At 34.5% G+C, this 21,250-nt stretch overlaps 1 protein-coding gene across 3 annotated transcripts in view; it reads right to left on the bottom strand.

Moving 5' to 3' along the window:
• prkcz (protein kinase C, zeta) overlaps positions 1-21,250 on the bottom strand; it is a 133,930-nt gene that overhangs the window by 86,761 nt on the left and 25,919 nt on the right. Inside the window, exons 1-2 of one of the 3 annotated variants that reach the window (XM_067394635.1) lie at positions 13,453-14,330; positions 13,279-13,349 (exon numbers count right to left, since the gene is read on the bottom strand). The exons of 1 other annotated variant lie outside the window; for it this stretch is intronic. Coding sequence is in view for 1 of the 2 variants with exons in the window: in XM_067394634.1 (XP_067250735.1) it covers positions 214-250 (37 nt within the window). In the remaining variant the exon portion in view is untranslated. Of the gene's footprint in view, positions 1-213; positions 762-13,278; positions 13,350-13,452; positions 14,331-21,250 lie in introns of those variants that run through there. One more of the 3 variants, XM_067394634.1, reaches the window with a different exon arrangement.

Below are 21,250 nucleotides of genomic sequence, written 5' to 3' on the forward strand. Positions count from 1 at the left end.
AGCGGCTTGGACATACTGCTAAGCATCTCCTTTTGTGTTCAACGCAATGAAGAATGTCAAACTGGTTTGAAAAAACATAAGGTTGAAAAAAATGGGATGCAATATCCCTTTAAGGAACAAAATCCATCATATAAAACAGCCATTCTTTCTTTATCCCTCCATTTGATCTTATCTATCTATCTATCTATCTCTGTGTACAGCATACAATGGTACCTTTCACTCGCAGATAGAACAGCAGTGTTAGCAGCATCCCTATATGGGCTGGTGGTGCCTGGATCCACTTCACTGTCCCTCTTCCATCCTTCCTGCCATGCCACTGGAGCTCAGCCCGTGTCTCTGGTCCCCACTGACTCGTTCCCACTCCTGCTCAGTAGCAAACCCTCACACACCCCTCTGTCTCCTTCTGCCTGCTTGCACACACACATCTGAAAAGCGAAGCGGAACTGAGCATGCTCAGTTTATCTCTAGTGGATGTTTAAAGGGATTTTTTTTGGCTTGTTCCTCTTCTCTTTTCTCTCTCTCTTCTTGTTTCATGAGGACCCCTGCAGGTTGATGCCCTCACTTGTAGAAACTTGTTATAACATGCACCTGCCACAAGAGGGCAAAACTGACTTTTCAGACTGTACTGGCCTGATTCTCTGGCTCTGTGGGGACTTGGTGCTATTATTAAACCTTGTGCAGCAAGGAGAGTCAGGAAAGGAAAATTGTGCAGGTGAAGTCATATTTTAGGATTCAGAGACTGACATATAGCAGAGATAAGCATTTATTATTTTGTGAGATGATGGGAAAGGCGTGATTGCCAAGAAATTGAAGCTTTAACAGTGAATAGTAGGCTATATATAGAGTATTTTAAGGGATATATAATAGAAAACAGCCCAACAATTAGCAAATTTGCATTAAAACACCTACACTTATTCTACTATTCAAAAAATGAGGGTCTGTAAGATTTTTTGAAAGATTTTATTAAGCAAGGATGTGTTAAACTGATCAAAAGTAAAGACATTTATAATGTTATAAAAGATTTCTATTTCAAATAAAAAAACCTTATCAAAGAATCCTGAAAAAAATCCATCACAGTTTCCACAATATTAAGCATATATCATAATCATGCCGACACACACATGCATAGGAGAGATCAGAGTTCAACATTCTTTTATGATACCTTTGGAACCATAAATTCTGAATATTTGACCTCTATATATCGTTTAGCCTCTCTTTCTCCTGTTTTCTTTTTTCCCCCTGCAAAGACCTCAATTTCTCTCCTTGACTCGCTGATGTTGCAATACTTTGGAGGTTGTGAAAGCATTTCCACAACAAAGAGAATATCTCTCCCTCCTCAGGATGGTCGGCTTTATTAGAGTCCAGCCCCGCTCAGGAAACTCATCTCATCTGAGGACTTTCACCTCCACCACTGATCCAGTTCACACTGCCTACTTCAGATTCACCACGCGACATACCTGAGTCTACTTCCTGTCCTTTCAGTTGTTAGTTTAGCAATAGTGAAGCAATTACTGCATTCCAAAGTATCTATAAAAGGAGGACGCGACCTTCGGTATGAGTCAGACATTTAATGTGACAAACAGAAATGGCAAGAGTTTGACGCAGATTTAAAAATGATGCCAGGAATTTCTGCAATGAGAAAGAGCACATTATGTCCAGTGCTGCCAACCGTACTTCCTGTGCTGGAGCTGATGCGTTTCAGTGTTGCCATCTGACAGCAAAATGATTTGCCATCCTAACAGGATTTAGAAAAAAAAAAACTGAACACTGTAAAACTGTAACCTAAAGGCAAACTCTATACACAGCCATCAGGCCTTAATTCAGTTGTGTTTATGTGCCTCACTACATGGAATGAATCCATCTGGTCTGTCTGGTTTGGCTTAGCAATGTATGCTGAGTGAGCATGCGTGTTTTCATGTAAATAAAGGGGTTAATGGAAGGGCCTGTGACTGGTACGTAGACAGAAAACAGCTAAAGGTTTGTGTGACTCTAATGGTTTTCCATTATGGCCCAGTGGTGCATCACCGAAATTAAATTGCATGTGTGTGGATCAGTCATTGAGCAGATGTGCTCAAACATCATCCTGTGGTTAAAACAAACATGCATTTCAGCAATTCAAACAGTTTTTCCTCTCATTTAAAATGGCAAGGGAACAAGTACAGTACAAACATGTGGCCTAATGAATAATTAATTACTCAGCACATCAACTATTGAAATTATCACGTCACTTCTGCACCAATTCAAGCAATATCTCTTCTGGTGCTTAATAATTAAAAAAAAAAAAAAATAAATAAATAAATAAAAAAAAAATATATATATATATATATATATATATATATATATATATATATATAAACAAACACACACACACACAGTCAAAACAAAAATTATTCAGATATTTTTTATATTTTTTTTATATTTTTTCTTGTGTGTGCAGGACAGCAAAATAAAGTAAAATGTGACATATTATACCCAAAATTCTTCATACAGTGGACTACCAGTAAAATTTGGAACCAAAAATTATTCAGACACTTTGACCTGACCATGTTTTGCTTAAGTGTTGTCTGACATAATTAAGATTATTTTTTTCTGACATAGTTTAACTCTGAGAACTTGTAATATATATATATATATATATATATATATATATATATATATATATATATATATATATATATATATATATATATATATATATATATATATAATTTTGTGAGATAAAAAGTTGAAATATAATGTGAGATTGTGAGATATGAAGTTGAAATATAATGTGGCAATTAAAAAAAAGTAAAAAATCACAATTACAAGAAAATTATGAGCAATAAAGTTATAGGAGTGGTATATAAAGTCATAACATAATTTTAAAATATAAAGTTGCAGTTATAAAAATATTAAAGAAAGTATGTTGCAATTAACTTTATTTATTTTTTTATTCAGAGGAGGAAATGCCCAGTAATTTTGAGTAAATATTGTGAAATTAAATAAAATGTTTAATTCGTGCCCATCTTGTTTGCTATTATTATATTATATTATATATTATATTATATTATATTATATTATATTATATTATATTATATTATATTATATTATATTATATTATATTATATTATATTATATTATATTATATTATATTATATTATATTATATTATATTATATTATATTATATTATATTATATTATATTTGAACACTTAAGTCATAATTAAAATATATAAAGCATATACATTTATACAATAAAATATCAAAGCAATATTTAAATATATTTTTAAAAAAAATTATATATATATATATATATATATATATATATATATATATAATTTTTTATATTTATATATATATATATATATATATATATATATATATATATATATATATATATATATATATATATATATATATATATATATATATATATATATATATATATATATATATATATATATATATATATATATATATATATATATATATATATATATATATATATATATATATATATATATATATATATATATATATATATATATAAATATAAAATACACAGACACACACACACACACAAAAGAAACTAAGGCTGGAATGATCTAAAAAGAGGTTTGAACGGAAGCCTTTACATTAAGCATTTATAGCTGAATAAATATATAAGATGTTTAATATTCAAAGATTATATTTGAGGAATGTCAATAATATCAATGGTCAATTTAAAATCAGTCAAAACTCTCCAGAATGATGATGATGATGATGTCATTGTATTCCATGTCTTCTCTCTCACAGTCACGCTTCCTGTCTGAGTCCGACCACACACTGAATCCTGATACCACAATCATTCTGAGCAGCCTGTCAGATGTATTTATCAAACACATGTGTCTGCATAATCGAATCATGACGCTTGACAAATGTTTCATGCTGGTAAAAACGAAGTGAATTGGACAGAACTGGCATTGAAGAAAATGTGAAGCAAAAAGCCATGTACACTTTGACTGACAGGATGACATCACTCACAAGAACAGCCGGCCGCTAGCTGGAAGAAACATTAAAAACTCCATCAAAAAGGGTTTCTGTGACTTTTAATCAATGGCTATTATTTTTTTATATTAACTAAAAGTTAATCAAAATCACCTTGAATGCAAGGTGAACACAATAGCAAGTGGTAAATCATGATCCCTGCCTATTGAGCAGGTCAATATATCCTGCTCAAACCAGTTTCAATAGGAAATACATCAACACATGAAAGAAAACAGTTCTCGACAAACCATTTAAGCAGAGACGACAGAAATTTGTTTCTTTGTAGCTTCAATCAAGCTCTGTCGAATGAGCTGGTACATTTATAGTGTTGTGCAATTTTTAGTCTAAGATTAAAATTCATCGGGGATATGAGGAAAACATTACACTGCGTGTTCAATATGTTCGATGCAGATGAGCAGATGGTGTCTATGAACTTCAAACTGCACATTCATAAACACACACATACACATAAGATGGCAAAAATATTCTCCTTTTATCCTGGGCACTCCTCCAAATTAAACAGTTTGAAGAGGGGGAAGGAGGTGGTCACTTTAAAAGCTTTTGCGAAGACATCCATCCTCAGACAACAAGCCAATTAGCCTAACAACCACTTAGAAGGAAAAAAATCCACAGAATGTTATTTTACACAACTGATTGAGGTCATTTAGGTTAATACAAGTCGAGGTCTGTCACGAAACACATCAGACGGCAAGACCTTCATTCTGATTCAACAAGAGAGCATAAGGAAGGAAAGGTCAAAGGTTGGCATCATACATGTAGTATCTTGTGTTAAGACTTTTCAATACATTAAAGAATGGATTAAAAATGTCTTAAAGGGTTAGTTCACCCAAAAATGAAAATTCTGTCATTTATTACTCACCCTCATGCCGTTCCACACCCGTAAGACCTTCATTCATCTTCAGAACACAAATTAAGATATTTTAGTTGAAATCCGATGGCTTCGTGAGGCCTTCATAGGGAGCAATGACATTTCCTCTCTCAAGATCCATAAAGGTACTAAAAATATATTTAAATCGGTTCATGTGATTACAGTGGTTCAATATTAATATTATAAAGCAATGAGAATATTTTTGGAGCACCAAAAAAAAACTTATTTAGTGATGGCTGATTTCAAAACACTAGCACTTCATGAAGCATCGGAGCATAAATGAATCAGTGTATCGAATCATGATTCAGATCATGTGTCAAATTGCCAACGGCTGAAATCACGTGACTTTGGCGCTCCGAACAGCAGATTCGATACACTGATTCATTATGCTCCGATGCTTCCTGAAGCAGTGTTTTGAAATATTTTGTTTTTTTTTGGCGCTCCAAAAATATTCTTGTTGCTTTATAATATTAATATTGAACCACTGTACACTCTAAAAAATGCTGGATTAAAGACAACCCAAGTTGGGTTGAAAATGGACAAACCCATCGATTGGGTTAAATGTTTGCCCAACCTGCTGGGTAGTTTTATTTAAACCAACTATTTTTTAAAAATTGCTATATGGCTAGCTTAAAATGAAACCAGATGCAATTAGAGACAACAATAATAGACAAAAGGTGAATGTTTATTAATAAGCTTTAATATTTTATTAATGTAAATTTAATAGTTTAATAGTTTATCGATATAAATGTATTAATAAGCAATTTAATAAATGTTTATTGTTTAATAATTATTCATTGAACATTAATAAATGTTCATTTCCAACATACTTTGGGTTAATTTTAATTAAGCAATACAGTCATTTTTAAACAATAGTTGAGTTAAATAAAACTACCCAGCAGGTTGGGCAAACATTTAACCCTACCGCTGGGTTAAAACAACCCAATTGCTGCATTTTTTAGAGTTTACTCACATGAACTGATTTAAATATGTTTTTAGTACCTTTATGGATCTTGAGAGAGGAAATGTCATTGCTCCCTATGAAGGCCTCACGGAGCCATCGGATTTCAACTAAAATATCTTAATTTGTGTAAGGTCTGAAGGTAATATCTGAAGGTCTTACGGGTGTGAAACAGCATGAGGGTAAGTAATAAATGACATAATTTTCATTTTTGGGTGAACTAACCCTTTAAAAAGCTAATAATACAAATAGGTTAGCTATTGGTCTAGATTTAAACCAAAAGGGGTCTAATTGGCTGCATTCAGACTGCAAGAAAAAGTGGCCAAAATCCGAATAGTTTTTTTGTGTTTTTTTTTTTTTCTCAAAACGGTGTGAACAGCACAAAACACATGGAATCTGATTATTCCAATTCTGATTTGGGCCACTTCCATATGAGGTACTGAAATAGGTACAGGTCAAAAGTTTTGCAATGCGAACTCAGTCTGAATGGTCATATCAGAATTCATGCGAATTTCATGTCACTCTAGATTTACAGTCATCACAATTCTGAGCTGATTAATATTGTGTTTTGATCTTTGTTAATGTTCTTTTGTGCATGCAGGTCAGTTCCGAACTGTGACCTGTTCACACTCGAATCTGATATTGGCCACATTTAAAAAAAAAAAAGAAAAAAAAAAAAAGAGGCCTAGTCTTTTATGGTCTCAAAAAGTCTGGTACAAGTCATCTGGGTCGTAGGGGGTCTATTCTTCATCTGAGTCTGTGTAGCAATGATCATTCTCATATTTCATGCTTTAAATGTAACACATGTAGAGTCATTCAGATAAAACGTTTTCCAGCCGTAAAGTGTCAGAAGGTCACACAAACACATTAACTGAGAGCAGGTCAGCTGTGCCATCTGTGGATCAATGGTTACGTAAGTGAGCGTAAGCTCGGAGAAACAGAGGAAAAAGGAGGAATGGAATGACGCGATGATGTCACGGAACATGGAAGAGCCTGAGTGTTCCGAATTTTAAATGACTGCCATTATGATATCATCATATAAAGAGTATGAAGAGATTAAATAGGATTTTATCAAATGTTAAAAAGAGGTGCTCTACCAACAAAAGAGGAGGTGCAAACAAAAAATAAACAATGCTATAAACCAGAAAAAGGTGCAGCACTCACTCTTAAAGAGCTCCAACTTTATTGATTAAAAGATGACGTTTCATCCGCTTAAGGCCTTCTTCAGACATCAAGAGTACCTCTTGATGTTACTGATGAAAGCCTTGAATGGCCGGAACGTCATGTCTTTTAATCAATAAAGTCGGAGCTCTTTAAGAGTGAGTGCTGCACCTTTTTCCAGTTTACATTAAATTTGATTTTAACAGAAAAGAGTGGCAGAGAGAGAAATATGGCACACTTTTTAAGAGATTATTTAACAAGAGAGTCTGGATCTGCAGAGGAAGGGTGGCGGAACAGTGCTTTTAAAAAAAGAGGATTAACTGTGGGGCAACACCCACCAGAGACTGTGGCTATATAAAATACGGAGGAATGCATTATGGGAGATTATGAGCACACTGCACACTCACTTAAATTTCACTTGCGACTTCAACACAGAATAAAGTTCCGAAAGCTGATGTCAGCCATTCAGGAGCAGTAATCCTACAAAGATTACGGATCCCCTTGAAATCTTTAAATATCCAACTGCGGACATTAATCCTGAAGTCCAATTCTGGCATAAAAAAGCTGACATGCTGATCTTTAAATAGCATTATGCAATCACATATATGATTATTGATCTTTTATATATATAAATTCTCAAACACTCAGTCAAGTCCCATATTTAAACAAACAGAACTTTTTGGGGTACAACTTATCTGAACAACTTATCTGGGGTATGTGGTAACATCTACTGTAAATACTTTATTTGTAATCTGACTAGAGAGATCTGCATTGTCCTGTGAATAAACAATGGCTTCTATCACAACTGTGGATTTTATCATGTGACACACTGGGCCAAATCACTTCCTGTCCTGAAAAGGGCTTTTTGTCTTTCTGTGGATGCTGCTGTGTGTGAAAAAATGTAAATACATTTTTCAGTTAATTGTAAAAGAATTAGAATCAGAAATTACAAAATAAAATAAAATATACAGTGAAATGAATGAAAAAAAGTGAAATGCAGAGTGAAATGCTGTACTTCAAAAACTATTTTTTAACTGCTGTTATTTGATAAACACCCCAATTATTTACTTTTCCGGGAAGATCAGAAGGTTGTGGGATCAATGCTCATGTTGCACTACAGAAATCTAATCCATGTACTAATGTACAAGTACTACAGAAATCCGTGTACTAATCTTACAACACACAGTACTATCATATCAAAATCCAATTTCTCAAACAAGGTGAGTGCTTGAAAAATCAAACAATAAACATGATTCCTCTCTAGTGTATATGTTGGCATAAGTAAACCTGCTCACACATAGTCATTCATTCATTCATACATCCTTATACAACCTTCTAGGGTCACAGGGCTGGAGCCTATCCCAGTTTCTTAGGCCAGAGGCAGAGGGAAAGCACACTGGACAGATGGCCAGTCCATTGCAGACTCACACATAGTGATACTAAATAATACCGCAAAAGAGGTCGGGAAAATCATTAAATGACCAAACCAGGATTTAAACTCAGACCATTTGCTCCTGTATACATCTCAGACCACATTCATTACCCCTGAAACCACATCTCTATTCTATTCTATTCTATTCTATTCTATTCTATTCTATTCTATTCTATTCTATTCTATTCTATTCTATTCTATTCTATTCTATTCTATTCATTTTTTAGCTTGCTAACATATGAGGTCAACATTTCTAGAATGATTTGTGGTTTTAATTAAACAGTTAATGAAATTAAACAATAAACCAAATGACTAATTATCATATTTAAATAGTTGTGCGGCTAGTGAAAAAGATTGAGGGAAAGCAAACATCAAAACTTATGTCCAAAGTGATTTTCCTCATTTGTTTGTTGGTTAGGATAATAGTGTCTGCTAATTGATTAAATGTAAATTTACCCTATTTTATTCTTTCCTTTCTCATAGGGGGTCAAATATTGCTTTGATTGCTCATCAGTCTTTGTTAATGTGTGCATTTCCATTGAGAGCTACTGAATATGGATTGGAGAGATCATGGTGGTGTGTAGCTCTGAGCAATGACGAACGCACCGTATGCTCTTCAGGTGAACGCTCCGTATTTACCCACGACAATGACAACATAATAACTGAGGCTCAAACCTTCACGGAGAAGCTCTTCTGCACTCTTACTAAACTTCTCTTTTTTTGCTTCAGTCTCATATTTACCCTACTTTCTCTTTTCTTCTTTCTGCTCATGCCAATTTCATCGTCCTTCTCAAACTCCCTACCTTCTTCCCTCATTTCTATCCAAAACTAAATTGGATTGTCAATCTTTCAGATTACAGCATTGTCTTCCAGTTATATACAATATATCCTGCCAGGCATCATTTCAGAGAACAACTGCTCAAAACATCAGTGGGATGCAGTGGACTTCAAGAATGAGGAGGCAAAGGAACAAACATAAAGCTTTACCAGGTTAATTTTGTGTTTCCATGAAAAAACAGTAAGAAGTAAGTAAACATTATCTGCTGGATTCACTGTTATTCTAGAAGAAAATGTTATTAAATTATATTGTATCTCACAATAATTTTAGAATAAATATGAGATCAAATGTAAAGATGTTTAATATATTGTTTAATAAAATAATAATTGACTGTACACAAAAACAAATGTTTTTTTATCCAGATTTTTTGAGGAGATAGTGCCTCCCTTACTGCTATGGTCAAAACGCCTCTGTCAGGCCTCCCTTTCCACCCATAACCGCCGTCATCCTCTAAGCATCAGAGATTTCATGACAACGACAGCTGGTTTCTTCATGCATGATGACAAGCAGCTCAGTGGAGACAGCCAATCAGAGCCTTAGATGCAATCACACAAACACATATACAAACACCCCTCCTCCATTTTCTCTACTTTGTCCGAGAGAACACAGAGCCTCTTATTTTTTCTCTTTTAAGCCCCTCAGGGTCAACTCACCAACATAGAGCTTTGTCTGAAAATCCTTACGGCCACTAAACATGAAAATCTGATGTGTGTGCGCTCGCTGTAGAATATAAGACATTGTGTAGTCAAGGGCAGCATGCAGTGTACAGGGATGGGGGACTAAGAGATTCATTTACAGAACCAATCTCGAGACAGCAACGTCAATATGAAGGCCAAAAATGAATCAATGGCAAATAATCAGAAGTCCGGTAGGACACCATAGGAAATAATCTCTACAGTGGAAAGCAAAGATCACTGCAGGCAGATCAAACCAGGTCATGTTTAGTTCATGAACATGAAGGGACATAAAGAGCAGGCCTGCAGGCTCTGAATTTACCATAATCTTCACTACTTCCAGCACCTTATAAGTAAATATATCAATAAAGCCTTGTTTCCACCGGAACTTCATTTAGACCCTTGTCCCTGCGGTCGAAACACATCCAAGTACCTACAAGTACCAAGTTCCTACAGTGAAAACACGGCTTAAAAGACTTAAAGGGATAGTTCACCCAAAAATGAAAATGATCCCATGATTTACTCACCCCCAATACATCTTCTTTCAGATTAACACATTCTGAGTTATATTAAAAAATATCCTGGCTCTTACAATCTTTTTAAGGGTAGTGAATGGTGCTCACAATTTTGAAGCCCATAAAACTGCATCCATCCATCCGGCTCCAGGGTGTTAATAAAGGCCTTCTGAAGTAAAGCAATGGGTTTTTGGAAGAAGAAAAAAATCATATTTAAGACTTTATAAATTATAATAACCAACTTCTGACAAACATCCGTAGGTGAATGGGTGAGAGAAGACACCACTTGTGGTTCAAACAAATAGGGCTGGGAAACAAACTCAAGCTCCTCTACTCATATGTCGAAATCTCATTTTTATTCTATCCTATATGCTTCCGTGTTCGTCAATATGTCATGCATCGCATCAGAGGTTAAGCTTGCACCGTAAGTCGACCTGTGTATGAATGTTTGCTGAAAGCTGGTTATGACAGTTTATAAAGTTGTAAATATGGATATTTTTCTTTCAAAAACACTTCGCTTTGCTTCAGAAGGCCTTTATTAACCCCCTGGAACCGTGTAGATTACTTTTATGATGGATGGATGCCATTTTTTGGGCTTCAAAATCATAAGCACCATTCACTAGCATTATAAAGCTTGGTAGAGACAGGATATTTTTTAATATAACTCCGATTGTGTTTCGTCTGAGAGAAGATTGTCATATACACCTAGGATGGCTTGAGGGTAAGTTATCATGGATAATTTTCATTTTTGGGTGAACTACCTCTTTAAGGGACAATCACACCAGACTTGACACCAGACACTAGAATTTGAAGCATGCCAAATGAACAGCTTTGAAATTATAACAATAATGGACTGAAGAAATATATATATATATATATATATATATATATATATATATATATAAGATATGATTCTGGGTGGACAATCAGCATAACTGAAAGCAAAACCATCTGAGTTTCAGCTTTGATCCTGATGACCTTATCCACACCATGCAAACACATGGTAAACACAGATGCTATAAATCAGCAACATATATTTGGCACACATACAGAACATGCTGCGCTCATTAGCGATGACCCACCTACACTGCCATGACAGAGACTCCTTTAGAGAAGATCACACATCTCATTAGATGTTGTGGGCTTCCTAACAAGTTTAGCAGTCTCATATAGCTTTTCTTAAGCATAAACAAGGTTTGTACCTGGTATACTTTTGTAAATGAGGTTAATGAATTACTTATAAATAGTAGGTCTATTTCATGCAAAACTATAATGTCTTACCAATTCTTGTAGGTAAAATCATCTAGCAGAACACTAGCTGAGCAAAATTATCCCACAAATCCAATTTATTTTCATTTGTAGGCTCAAAAATTGGATTATAATCCAATAAACTCTCCAACAGAGGTCAACAGACAGACAATATGGGATGAAATAATAATGCGTCCTCCAAAAAGGAGGTCAGTAGGACTTTCTAGACAGCTTCGTGTTAAATAATAAATGAATAAAAGGCTGAATAAAAGCTTTCACGTCAGTCGGCTGATGAACTCAGGAATCTTATTGGGTGCGAGGTACTGCAGGGAGAAACACCATTGGCTGTAGTGCTATGATGTGTGTTGCCAGTGGTTGGAAGACAGAGCTGACTTTATTATACTGAACAAATCATAAGTTGAGACTTGGGGTGGAAACAAAGACAGACTACAGCGTAATTAATGAATGTATAGCCCTTTTACTGAAAGCCATGGTGAGATATTCCCTTGAAAGTGAATTACAAATCCTAACCATTATGGCAAAAAACACGAATCTTTCTAAAAGGACAAAGTTATTGCCATCAGGTTCATGGCAGATTGCACAAGCCCACCATCATTTCCTCAACATCTCTTTTAGCTACTGTGCTGCACAATCACACCTCCAAAAGATTCTGGCTAAATCATTATGTGATCTGGATTCTCTACCATTTTAAGCCCAGAATATATTAACAGGAAGTGTTAAGCTGCACCTGAAGAGAATAAGCTGACAGTCCCTGGTGAATTAGTTTGGGTGTGACAGTTGTGAGACTGCGGCTGAAAAATCCCAGAGTCATCATAATCACGGGACACACGCTAATTACAACAAAATGAAGATCACTGCAAATATCAAATCATCATCCAAAGCAAATTGCTCTTGAGCAAACATCCCGTTTATACACTTTTCCAAAACCTGTTTATGTGGAAACCAACAGAATATCTGTTTTGTATTGGTTTCCACATAAAATCTGAATGAAAAAAAAAAATGCTTGCAAAAGGCAGCAAAAATATTTGTCTAGTTCTCTGGGACAAACATCTTAAACATCATTCAAATGAAATAATTTTAGAAGCTAAATTGCAACATGTTCATTTTAAGAAATGAGGCATTTCATGCCTTGTTGCAACACGTACTATGGTAAATCAATTCCTTTTTTTGAAGTTTGAATAATTGAAAACCCAGAAATAGACGGAGGGACAGACGTAGAGCAAGTGAGAGAGAGAAAGATTGAGGCTCATTACTTTTTGATAGAGACCAATCACAATTCAGTATGCAAATTTTACATTGACATCACTGGCAGTTAGATATTGAATTGCTTTCTGTCAGTCAATGAGAGATTTCACTACTAGAATCTAAAACTTCTTAACTATAGAGCATATAAAAATACCTTGCAAGAACTATAATTACTCAAATTAATTACTAATACAAGATATAAACAGGCCCCTTCCTACTGAAATGGGTGTTGGGTTGAGAAGAGCCCCAGGCGTTTAACTGAACAGGAGTAAAGATGCATGTTAACAAACCTCACAGCTGAGCACCACTGAGAGTGTGATGTGGGTGGAAAAGTGAAGTCACCTCTTTCTCTCCTTTCTCTCTGTTGGCGAAGGAGGGAAAAAAAGTGGCAAAACACTTTGCATTGTCACAAGATAGACAGTTTGAGAACATCCAAAATTCAGATCCCTAACGTGCCTTTATACCTCAGCCCGTTGCCTGCAAAGTCAACACTCTAGCAGCCATTCAAAGACCACTCCTTAAGCCACTCATCCTTGGTTTAAAAATGTTTGAGAAAAGAAGCGATAAGCAGTTTTGGTAACATTTTATTTTACTTGGAAAGTTTCACAACTCTTCAAACTTCTATTTCAGTCCAAATCCTCCTACACAATAAGCCTCCAGCATATTTGAAACTAGCCCTGAAGTTATCCAGTATCTATTTAGGGCATTTTATATCATAATCGCCCACATGTACAGCACTGGAATGACAGTGCAGCTCTCAGTTTTTGCTTAGCCAACACAAGAGTGCATTGAAAGAACTGTGCCGTCCCTTTATAACAGAATCAAAAAAGCTACCACAGACGGCCATTTAGACTTATAGATCCCCCAAAGGATGAAGGTGGATATTTGGTAAATAACATTTTGGTAAATAATATCTTAAAACAAATGTGTAATGATGACTCATCTGATCCAAGATAATACAGCCGTGTTATTGCCAAATATTAATTTTTCTGTCTCTTTCATGCACACACATATTGCTGCACTGATGGCGGACTCAAGCTACAAAGAATCTTATTTTGGTGGTTTATAAAATGAGGAATCTCCCCTAAGGATAAACACAAAAGCTTTACTAAACAAGACATATAATATTAAGTTAGAACAACATTTAGTTACACAGAGACCGGTTCTAACATTATAAATGTCTTGACTGTCACTTTTGATCAATGTAAAAGTATTACTTTCTTTAAAAAAAAGAAAGGTACTGACCCCAAGCATTTGTACGGAAGAGGATTAGGGCCAAGCAATAATAAAAAAATAAAACCATCTCGAGATTAAAGTTGTTAAATTTCAAGAAAAAAGTCAAGATAAAATGTTGAGAATAAAGTCGTTAAATTACGAGAAAAAAGTAGTTAAATTATGAGAACAAATTCGTTAAATTATGAGAAAAAATGTCGTTAAATTTCGAGAAAAAAGTCGAGATAAAATGTTGAGAATAAACTCATTAAATTATGAGAAAAAAGTTGTTTAATTATGAGAACAAATTCGTAATTTAACGAATTGTTGAAAATGTTGACTTTATTCTCAACATTTTATCTTGATTTTTTTCTCGAAATTTAACGACATTTTTCTCATAATTTAACGAATTTGTTCTCATAATTTAACTACTTTTTTCTCGTAATCTAACAAGTTTTTTTTCTCGTAATTTAATGACTTTATTCTCAACATTTTGTCTCGACTTTTTTCTCGTAATTTAACGAGTTTATTCTCTACATTTTATCTAGACTTTTTTCTTGAAATTTAACGAGTTTTTTCCTCATAGTTTAACAAGTTTTTTCTTGAAATTTAACACCTTTAATCTCGAGATGGTTTTATTTTTTTATCATTGCTTGGCCCCAATCCTCTTCCATACATTTGAACGCTATGCTCTATCTGCTAAACATTCTTGTCAACATTTAGTAGTACACTAGCATAGAGAAGGCTTCAAAACTAATAGACATGAACTAAAAGCCACAACAGTCAGTTTTTGGTCAAATGCTTCAGTTTCGCCTTAAAGTTCATAGTTTATGACATATATGTTATATATATAAAACCACAACACAAACAAATAGCAACAAAAGTTGCCTGAGGCACTTTTTATACTTTTTTTTTACCTCAAAACCCTAAGTTATTCTAATTACATAGAAAAAAAAGTATATAATAAAGACAAACTGTCAGAAAACAAAATGATTTTCTAAAATTTCCTTAGTAAATGATGAATTTATATTCTCCACCTCTCCAAAAAGGCATTAATCATATTAAAACTAAATAAAAATTGATTATGATTACCATTTTGCACGGATTGATCTTAACAGGTACAAGTTTGTTTCTAGAGAGAGAGAGAGCGTGAGAGAGAGAGAGCACATGTCAACACCTGGTGTCTCTCACTCTGACAGTCATCTGCTCAAGCTGTGAAACAGGAAGGGAGGGGTAAGACAGAAAAAGAAGGCAAAGTGAAGAAAGAGAGGATGTGAGAAAAGACTGAGGCTGTGGACCCTGAGAGTGAGACAGAATGTACTTATTGCTCACAGTCAAATAATTTTATTTCATCTTATTTCATTCTTCATAGTGGAAAGCCTTAAATCAAACTGAGAAAGGCAGAAAGGCGTATTTAACTCAAAACTGAAAGAAAATATTTTTTCCAAAAAAATATGAGGAAATAATGGTCATATACTTTGAGTTTCGGCTGCAACACGAAGAAAACTTGTACCTATACAGAACAAAACTGAAGCCTCTGACCAAAACTGGACTGTGGCTTTTAGTTCACACAAAATATTAAAGGGTTAGTTCACCCAAAAATGAAAATTCTGTCATTAATTACTCACCCTCATGTCGTTCCACACCTGTAAGACATTCGTTCTTCTTCAGAACACAAATTAAAATATTTTTGATAAAATCTGATGGCTCAGTGAGGCCTGCATTGCCAGCAAAATAACTAACACTTTCAGATGCCCAGAAAGCTACTAAAGACATATTTAAAACAGTTCATGTGACTACAGTGGTTCAAACTTAATGTTATGAAGCGAAGAGAATACTTTTTGTGCACCAAAAAAAACAAATAACGACTTTATTCAACAATATAGTGATGGGCGATTTCAAAACACTGCTTCATGAAGCTTCGAAGCTCTATGAATCATTTGTTTCAAATCAGTGGTTCAGAGCGTGTATCAAACTGCCAAAGTCACGTGATTTCAGTAAACGAGGCTTCGTCACGTCATAAGTGCTTTAAAATTTCAATGGTTCACCACTGGGGGGCGTGACTTTGGCAGTTTGATACATGTTCCGAACCACTGATTCAAAACAAAAGATTCGTTAAGCTTTGAAGCTTCATGTTTTTGAAGCAGTGTTTTGAAATCGCCTATCACTAGATATTGTTGAATAAAGTCGTTATTTGTTTTTTTTGGTGCACAAAAAAGAAAAGAGAATCAAAATATTGATGACTCATCCCAAATGCTGTAGAATGAGTACAGTCCCAGTATGTCTCCCAGTATGTCCCAGTCCCTAATACCACTTTTAAATAACAAGTGAGAAGCAAAGCACAGTCCCTGTGATATTAAAAAAGGTGTCTTTTCATGTGTCCCATCCAAACTTCAATAAGAAGGCTAAGTCAAAACAGGAAATAAAACTACACCCATCAGTCTATAAGCATTACACATCTTTACATACTGTACAACCATCTTAAAACAGCAGATCATAGTATATTCTGATAAGCACTATACTGGAAGGAACAAACACTTGTCAAGGAAGCACAAAAACAACATGCTAATGAGCGCACTACCAGGATAATTCAGCTTATTTGAGTAATTAATTGGCTTTAGCATCCCCTCACCCTGGATCAGTCTGTGAATTTGCTGTGTTGCTGTATAATAAATGGTTCGGGATAAATAAAAGCACCAAACTGTGCTCATCAAACTCTTCAGGTGGTTCTGATTAGGTTTGGTCTGTGAAAGTAAAACCCAGTGGTTTGTTAATGGATGTGATGGAAGCAAAGCTTGATAGACTGTTTAGGGAAGAGAAAATCACATTGATTAGGAGAACTATGCAAATAATATCTGACTGATTACTCTGGTACAAAACCACTCAGATCTAATCATTACAGAGCGATTTCATTTGCCAGCTGGACGGATATACTCATCAGAAAGACACCAAGACACCATTTACCATAAAAAAAATCAAATATTGTCTATTTATTTATTTGTGGACCTTCTCTTTTTTTATCACATGTAAAACCAGTGAAATGCAGGAAGTGCATTAACACTGCATAAATGTGTTTTGGGTGGGTTATTTTCTATTTTTAAGCATAAACCTCACTACATTTTGTTCGATTTATGCTTAAAGGATTAGTTCACTTTCAAATGAAAATTAGCCCAAGCTTTACTCACCCTCAAGCCATGGTGTATATGACTCTCTTCTTTCTGATGAAAACAATCAGATAAATACTAATAAATATCCTGACGCAGCCAAGCTTTATAATGGCAGTCAATGGGGGTCACTAGTATCAAGCCTTAATATAACAAACAGTTTTGAATATTGTTTGTATCTCTATTTAAGGATGTTTATGTAATGTAATATAATGTAATATAATGTAATGTAATGTAATATAGTACATGTATATGTTTATATATAATATATTTCATATATATACTGTATATATTTTAGATTAGGGTTAGGAAGAAAAAGATGATTACCGATTATGAAAATTATTTTTTGTAGTGAACATTTGCAATTATGTGCACCTTTTTAGTGTTTACAACCAGGGGTGTAGCAACCATTATAAAAGTAGAAAACAACATGATTCCTGGTGATGGTTCCTAATGTTTTCATACATTTCTGTGTTCACCCTCCTCATTTTTGGAGAAATAACCATTATATTTTAAATTTTTCCTTTTGCTGGCCCTGTAAAATGACAACGTTAAAGAGTCTTCTTTTGTGTTCAGCAGAAGAAAGAAATTCATGCAGGTTTTGAACAACTTGAGAGTGAGTAAATGATGACAGAATTTTCATTTTTGGGTAAACTATCCCTTTCAACAGGTGAACAACAGGTGAATGTTTAGCCTAAACAGAGTTATTGATTTACTGCGTGAAAATGGCTCCTATTGATTGGCAAAATGCAAAAATAAGGGTTTATAAAGGATGACAACTATTTCTAGAGAGCTGTAAAACACAAAACAAACCAGAGAAGGCAAATCATTATAGCCACAGGGAAAAATCTCTCCAAACAAGCCATTAAGTAAATCGAGAGAAAGTGCATTTCAGTGTAGTGTTAACACAAGTATTCCCTTGTAATAGCTATTTATTTGTGATTGTGAGTCTGAAAAACTGCTCTAATGTGATGAATTTATATACAATTGCATATATTTGATACATAAATTAGGCAACATAACATCAAATTCATCCTTATGATGCAAGTTACTTAAGTATGATGGTTCAAGGGGAATGTTCTTAAAGAAACACTATAGCATCATAACACGGCATCAAACTAGAAGTACAGCACAGAGAAATGAAGTCCTTGGCCTCTCTGACAGTAGATAAGAGGTCTGGGCCGGTCATTGTGTGGACAGAACACTAAGCATTGGCACCCACTTAAGACTCCAGCAAACATTGTTCTGGACCACAAAAGAGGGAGAGAGGAGAGAAAGAGGCAAAGGACAGGAGGATACAGGGAGAGAAGTACTAAGAGGATGAATGCATGTCTATTTTAAGATGGGTGTCTCAGCAGCTAGGCTCAGGGCTCGGGGCACTGCTGGTGCCTGATCCACATTTCAGCCCTTCATTGTGTGAGCAGAATCACATGACTAAGAGAGAAGTGGGGGATTGGACTCATGCTCTTTGTAAACTCAGATAAAACCGCTTTCTTATCGAGGCTGCTTCTGGTGGTGATTTCAAATGTAGATCTAGGGGATTTCACTTATCCGCCTTATAATGATCTTTATGTAGTATGTTTTATCTTCGAAATAGATGGAAAATCCTCATCTTAACACATTTACACCACAAAATTAAAAGAATAATAATAATAATAATAAATCATGTATAAACCAAACTAACGGATTGAGAACTACCAACACTGTTTGTTGAAACAAACATATGAATTTATATACTGTATATAACGTTTTTTCTTCAAATCTGGGAAGGGGGTTGATTTTTAATAAAACAAACATGTTCTTCTTTTTTACTAAACTATTACAATAAGAAAACAAACAGCAAAACAAAACAACAATGAAACAAAAAACAACTAATAAAAATAACAATGAACACATTTTATTATATAATGGTCACATAACATATTTTTAAAATGCCTTTTATGTAGAGATTTTGTTATTTTACCCTGTCCCAGACCCAGACATTCAATCTTAAAAGTATTAAAAATATATTAAAAAAAATATATTAAAAATATATTATTAATCACATTTTAAAACTAGTAAACAAACTGTTTTAATATTTATTTTGTGAAAATTATATACATTTTAACGATCCGCCAGTTCCACCGCATCATTTCCACAACAACCAACATTTGACCCCTAATAAAGTTGTCAAAAAATAACTGAAAGTATGCAAAGAAAATGAATTTTATTATTTAATTTTGTGTTATTAAGATAAATAAAATAAAATAAAATAAAATAAAATAAAATAAAATAAAATAAAATAAAATAAAATAAAATAAAATAAAATAAAATAAAATAAAATAAAATAAAATAAAATAAAATAAAATAAAATAAAATAAAATAAAATAAAATGTCTACTTCTGGACATTATTAGTTGACAAATGAAATCAATTTGAAATTTAAAAAAAATGTTTAAAGTGAGTTTTTTTTCTAAAAGCACCCAAAACTGAAGAAAAAAAAATCTTATTTCAGAACACCCACTTAAAAATTGAAAGAACAGTTACAAGAAATGACTAACCACTAAATAATGAACATCCCGGAAAAGCTTCCAGCGTGGATGTTTAGTACGGAAGGTTTCTCGCTGCGGAGGACATCTGATGAAATCTAACCTGGCTGCTGGAGGAGTGGAAAGGAGGAGGAAAGAACAGCAGCACATATAATGAACAGAAGAGAGTGACCAGCGTGGGAGAGAGAGAACGATAACAGCAGAGGAAGAGAAGAGCAAAAAAAACAGAAAGATCATGAGCGGAGGAGAAGAGGAGAGGAAGATGGGCAGTCATACGCAGCGGAATAAGCTGAGTAGGTAAGATGGTTAGAGAGGGCTGATGGATAGAGAGAACGAGGGAGAGAAAAGAAAGAACAGCACAGAGGAGGGTGAAGTCAGAAAGTCAGTTAATGAGCAGGAAAGAATGACGAGTGTGGGAGAGAAATAATGAGGAGGGGAGGTCTTCAACACTCCATTACATTCTCCATTTTACAGCAATCTGTCTTCCTGAGAAGATCCACCATATTTATAACCTCATAACAGCCATTACCATGACAATAAACCTTACCCGGCAACAGCTAACATAACAAGCTAGCACCTTCTTACACCTAATTCCTAAAATAGCCACAAAACATGAACGCAACAGAGCAGAATGAAAAGAGAAGCCTCCAATGCAGTTGCCCTCCATTGACTTGAAGAGAAGGTTAAACTGAGAACTACAGACTTATCACACAAGACAAGTAGTGATACATAATATGCAATGACAGGAAACAAACCAGACATTTGGATTCATTCTTTTAATGCTTGTTATATGAGCAAGAAACTGTTCTGCGTCAACTCTGAAGGTCACTGTACAGTTGGTCACTGGTAGGCGGATTGAGTTGTGGGCTGGCAAACACAATTGAGCATTGCTGGTAAAAATAAAAACGCAGTTTTATTTTAACAAGGAAATCAGTTTGTTGCTGCTAAAAATGATCATTCTGAAAGGGAAAATGTGTGAATATAAATTGCAGTAGTGCATAATACATCATATGAACAAGATCAATGCATGAATCAAACTCACTTCAGAATTCCCACGGTTTCTGATGCGGTTTTCCACGCATCCTTTTTTTTATTTACTGCTATATGTGGGCTGAGACAAAACATTTAAGACTGTGAAATCGCTCACAGTGACATGAACATCTTCCTCTGTCTTGCCTACACTTGACTACAGTGCCTCAAAGAAGACGGATCGCGTGAGATCTGCTGTCTTTGCTCCTATTGTTTGTCTTCTCATTTGAATAAAATTAAACTTTTCTGGTCTTCGGCGAGTTGTTTGACACGCCCACATACTGTAGGAGACCATGAGGAGAATCTGCCAACAATGTTGAAATCGATTGA

Source organism: Chanodichthys erythropterus, chromosome 9, assembly GCF_024489055.1.
Source record: "Chanodichthys erythropterus isolate Z2021 chromosome 9, ASM2448905v1, whole genome shotgun sequence".
NCBI lineage: Eukaryota > Metazoa > Chordata > Actinopteri > Cypriniformes > Xenocyprididae > Chanodichthys > Chanodichthys erythropterus.